At 37.6% G+C, this 4735-nt stretch overlaps 1 protein-coding gene across 1 annotated transcript; it reads right to left on the bottom strand.

The window, feature by feature from the left end:
* Nucleotides 1–454: 454 nt before the first annotated feature.
* Nucleotides 455–2666, bottom strand: LOC110533287 (heart- and neural crest derivatives-expressed protein 1). Its single transcript, XM_021617378.2, has 2 exons — nucleotides 1805–2666; nucleotides 455–1251 (listed from the first exon to the last, which is right to left on the bottom strand). Exons 1-2 carry the CDS (start codon nucleotides 2276–2278, stop codon nucleotides 1156–1158), a joined length of 570 nt encoding a protein of 189 aa, XP_021473053.1. The 5' UTR covers nucleotides 2279–2666; the 3' UTR covers nucleotides 455–1155.
* Nucleotides 2667–4735: the final 2069 nt, after the last annotated feature.

The following is a 4735-nucleotide window of genomic DNA, read 5'->3' as shown; positions in this document are numbered from 1 at the left end:
ACCAAGCACCCTGAAGCATGTGTTTTCACATGTTAAACCACTGCACCTCAAACCCTCATGTTATCTAGCACATTACCATAAAACAAAAGATTGAAGAAACAAAATAAGAAAATGTATCCTCGAGGGCCCAGCTGTATGGGGACCTGGGATAGTGGGAGAGAGGGAATGAACTTCTTATGATCTTCCACAACCTTTTTATTTTGTTTATTTTTTTGCACACATGCTATGATTAAATCGTTCCATTTGTAACCTAAAATGTTTTACCAAACTGTACCATTACCCGGATGTGTCTCGTGATTGGTAACAATACATAATAAAAATGTACTCTTTAGAAAATGGATCCTCCAATAAAGGAAAGTAATAAATAGTAACCTAGGGATATGCACATCAAGACCTATCTATACCTAATCGTTATTTTGAAGCACTGAATGATTTCATTGCCGTTTTACAACGATTTTGTGATTAATTATGTAAGTCATTTATTAAGTCATCTATTTTAATATAATTTTACATCCAATTCACACAAAGACAACAATTTCGTCAGATTCAAATATACAGTCTAATAATTAACCACCTGTGTGTCCTTTGGAATTACGTTCCGTTTTTTTTTTTAAATTTTTTAACAGATATTTGTCCTGCACTTCTAAATGTAATTGTGTCTATTTCAAAGGGACAGTTACATTAATTTGAGGTAGATTCCCAAAACATATTAACAAGACAACACGACAAAGTCGACACTATTATAACAAGACAATGCATAGCATAACAAAAAAAAAAACAGTGCTGAACATTGATTGCCGCGTTAAAGAATAAAAAAAACACCACACACACATATACCACCGTGTCAGTCTCTCCGTTCACTATTGTGGCCTATCCACAACCATACATATTTATTCTAAGCTATATAGCCTAACTTTCATTTATATTCTATCAAAGAATACAAATGACAAAGAAAAGGTATCCAGGCAGTTTTTTTTTTTGAATCATTTGCATAATATTGCATTTCACCAAGTCTACCGTGTTTGAATTTGAACATTGCACGTAGAAGGCCTATAGATGTGTATATAAGTGGTTGTATTCCTGGCAGCGAAGTGCTTGAATACGGAGTCTGCGTGGGTTTCTGCTGCTAGGCTCTGCTCAGTGACGTCAGAACAGTCACTGGTTCAATTCCAAAGCCCAGACTTGCTGAGGCCAACCTGTCCGCCCTTTGAACTTTTTCTCGTTTCCTAATGACTCTTGCAGGTCCTCGTTCTGTGAAAGAAAATACAAAAGGGGATCAGAATATTGATATAGCATAGCATTAGGCAGTTGTATTGCTGACTGACTTTTAACTAAATGTATATGATGGCCATGGTCTGAATGAAATAAACACCTATTAGCCGACATGGTACCATGTAACAACCAGGCTAGCAGGATCACAATGCTCTACTGTGAATCTTTAAAGGCCTTCTCAGGCTTGTTCAATTGAGCAAAAAAAATTATGTAACTCTGATGTGCGATTCTAAAATAAGTTTCATTGTTCTAAACTGTGAAATATTTTCGCTTTAAATTGTCAACAAATGTGGTTAAGCAAATTATTTTAACATTAATTGAATAGACCTATACATTAATTACAATATTATGGCCTCAACTTTGTTTCAACAGTTAAAACCACTATCACGACGGTGCATATTCCCTACTTACGCATTAAATACACTCAATAACGATGAAAATAATGTAGGTTGATGGTAGAACGTAAATTCCAACAAATACTTTTTAGGCCTACAAAGTTAGAATAATATACCATTTATAACACATAGCCTACCGTTTCCCGTTTCCGTTTCAAATCTCTGTTATCATATTTCTTGATTTCGGCATTGAATCCCTCGGTCTCTCCAGTGTCTTTAGCCAGCACGTCCATTAGGTAGGCAATATAACTTGTTGCTAGTCGTAATGTTTTAATTTTGGACAGTTTCGTGTCTGCCGGTACGTTTGGTATACATTCTCTCAGTTCGGCGAACGCAGTGTTGATGCTCTCCGTCCTCCTCCGCTCCTTCTTCGGCCCGGAGGCTCTCCTCTTCCCAGTGCGCGCTGAGGGAGCGTCCAGCTGGCTGTCGTGAGCCGGACCCTGAGCCCCAAACTCCGTGGAGTACGGAGACTGGATCTGGAAATCAGGAGGGACTTCGCCGTGGTTCACCACCCAGCTTTGGAAGTACGGGTTATCTTGATGACACCTCTGCACGAATGGAAAGGTCTCGTGCATCAGATGATGATGCTGGTAGCTCCCAATAAGGTTCATTTTGTAAAATAGATCAAAAACAAAATCTCCTCAGGTCCCAGCAGGTCTTTTGGAGTCTTGAGGTTGGTAACACTCGTCACTGACCAATGCTCTAGTGATCAGGGGAAAGTGACATTAGCGAATGATGCTCCAAATCGACATAGGAAGACCTTCACTATAACAAATACAAACACATAAGACAAGCAACAAACGTTTATAAACGTTTCTCCTAAAAAAAAAAAAGTGTCAAATTTGTTGAAAACCCGTCGTTGTCATTCTGATAGGCTAGAACAAGTACGTGTAAAGTGAAGTAGTATAATCCAGGCAGGTTTTGACAATCTGTAGAGCACTCCTTTTTCGTGGGATTGCTCTCATTTACGCAAGAAATTTGACCCTGCTGAAGGCGCGGGGGCCTCAGGTTTATATGGTTTCGAAAACAACAGAACGACCAGTCAGCCAATGAGGTGAGATGGCCACAGGTTGGGGTGGAGAGTGTTGGAGAGCAGAGCAGTCAGTGAGGTTTAACAATAACATGCGCCATGGTGCCACAACCAAAACCGGTATGAGAACGTATGCAAACCAATACATAATTTGCACGGCCTGTTCCCCTTTCAACCCGAAGAAGAGTATAGTTTTCATGTTTAGTTCGATTAGTTATAGTTGAAAAGGCTCCTGCGGATCCCATATTGAGCTCTCTGCAGCCTTTACGCACGGGTTTTCCCCCATACTCAGAATGTATCATTTGTCTATATTGCTTCAGTTAGTCAAATATTGTGTTTTTGTTTAGCATAGATTCCATTGGTACTATATTGCATGCATTTGTGGAAGAAAAAAATAAATTCCTTGTATGCATGTTGTAGCTTATTTCTTCGTGAGCACATAGGCTATGTAATATAGGCTATACATGTAATACAATTCGATGTGAAATACTTTGAGAAAGGGAAATGGTTCATTAAATATAACGTAGGCTAGAGATAGGAATGAAAAATTAACGTGTAGGTAATACGCCTACATCTAGAAGAAGAAAAACAATTGAAAGGTGTATTTTAACATTGTTATTTTGCTAAATGTATAATACGGTCTACTCGGTTAGTGCGCAAACTGTGCTTTCTCATTTGTGAGATGTGTGACTGAGCAGTGGCAACCCTATAAGAACATGTGGAAACAAACGTTTTATCAATTAACCTTTAAAATGCGGTTAAATTATTGTTTTCTCTGATTTCACCCCCTTGCATTGAAATCGTCCATGCTTTTAACAACTGTTGCTTTTAATAATCATACCAACAACCGTAGAATCAACCTTTGTTATAGTTTTATAAATGCCTAATCAAATAAAACCATATAAACTGAATTTATAAAGATCATTTAAATCACGACCTCACTTGATGAGCTTACCCGAATAGAGAGGGGGTAGAACAAAAAGTGTGGCCTAATATTTGTGTGTCCTCTGAATAATGAAATGGTTAACATCGTTTGGTAAATCTAGCAAGTTACATTCAACAGCGTGGATCATTTGGAATATGTGTCCTGTATGGGAATAAAATATAAACTTGTCGAAGCTGCCTATTTCGTCAAATAAGTCTACTTGTTTACACAATAGCATACATTCATTAGAGGCTATTATTACAATGTCTATACAGTTAATGTGATCAACATGGAAAATATGCAGTATTTATTAGCCTTAATTGTAGAGGCTTCTGATATTAGATTTTTAATTCACTGTTCATGTCATTAAATGTATATCAAGTAAGAATATGCAGTAACGTCATATAGTCTAAGTATGGTATGGCTACAAAAACATTCATGTTAATATATATATTTTAAAATGTAATAAAAATATTCGTTTTCTCATTGGCTAAATGTTTACAATTCAAACGCAATGGACGCACAATTTGAATTAATGTTTATGGTCTTGGGGTTGAAATGAATGATGGTTCTGTGTGTGTGTGAATATTATTATTTTTAAAATGTTTTGTGTAACACGTGTGGACAAATACACAGGCCTAAATAACAGATCTTTAACATCACGTGCTTTAGTGATGCTATAACATGAGAGCCAGTCGAGAGGGAGGCGGTTGAAAGGAACGCGCGCTGGTTATCTCTCTTCTGGCTCAGGAATATTCATTCTCCATAGCTCAGTCAAGTAGAATTCCGCATTGCTGCCTGCAGCCCCATACTAACATACCATCTAATCTCTATCGGCCTAAAACATTATCCCATTACACTGTATGACCTTGACGCTATTTAGAAACCATTTACTTCAATGTCTTATCTAAATATAGTAATAAATCAGAGGTGTCACGTTCCTGTTTATCACACATATTCCATAAAAGCACTCCTTGGAAGGCCACTGTTTATATTAGGGCAGTTGGTTACATATTTTAACGTCACCTATGTTAATGCCGACGGTCGCGAGAAATAATCAATCACAACAATATGGCCATTATGAATGGCCATGCAGTCATGATCGGCTAGCTG

This window comes from Oncorhynchus mykiss, chromosome 10 (assembly GCF_013265735.2).
Source record: "Oncorhynchus mykiss isolate Arlee chromosome 10, USDA_OmykA_1.1, whole genome shotgun sequence".
Taxonomy (NCBI): domain Eukaryota; kingdom Metazoa; phylum Chordata; class Actinopteri; order Salmoniformes; family Salmonidae; genus Oncorhynchus; species Oncorhynchus mykiss.
Note: the sequence above shows the minus strand (reverse complement) of the source record. Positions and strands in the feature narration are given on the sequence as shown.

Excerpts from the sequence above, each read along its gene's own strand:
- LOC110533287 (XM_021617378.2), bottom strand. The coding sequence starts at position 2,278 with ATGAACCTTATTGGGAGCTACCAGCATCATCATCTGATGCACGAGACC. Across the intron at positions 1,252-1,804 it reads TGAAACGGAAACGGGAAACG|AACGAGGACCTGCAAGAGTC; the intron begins GTAGGCTATGTG and ends TTTCTTTCACAG.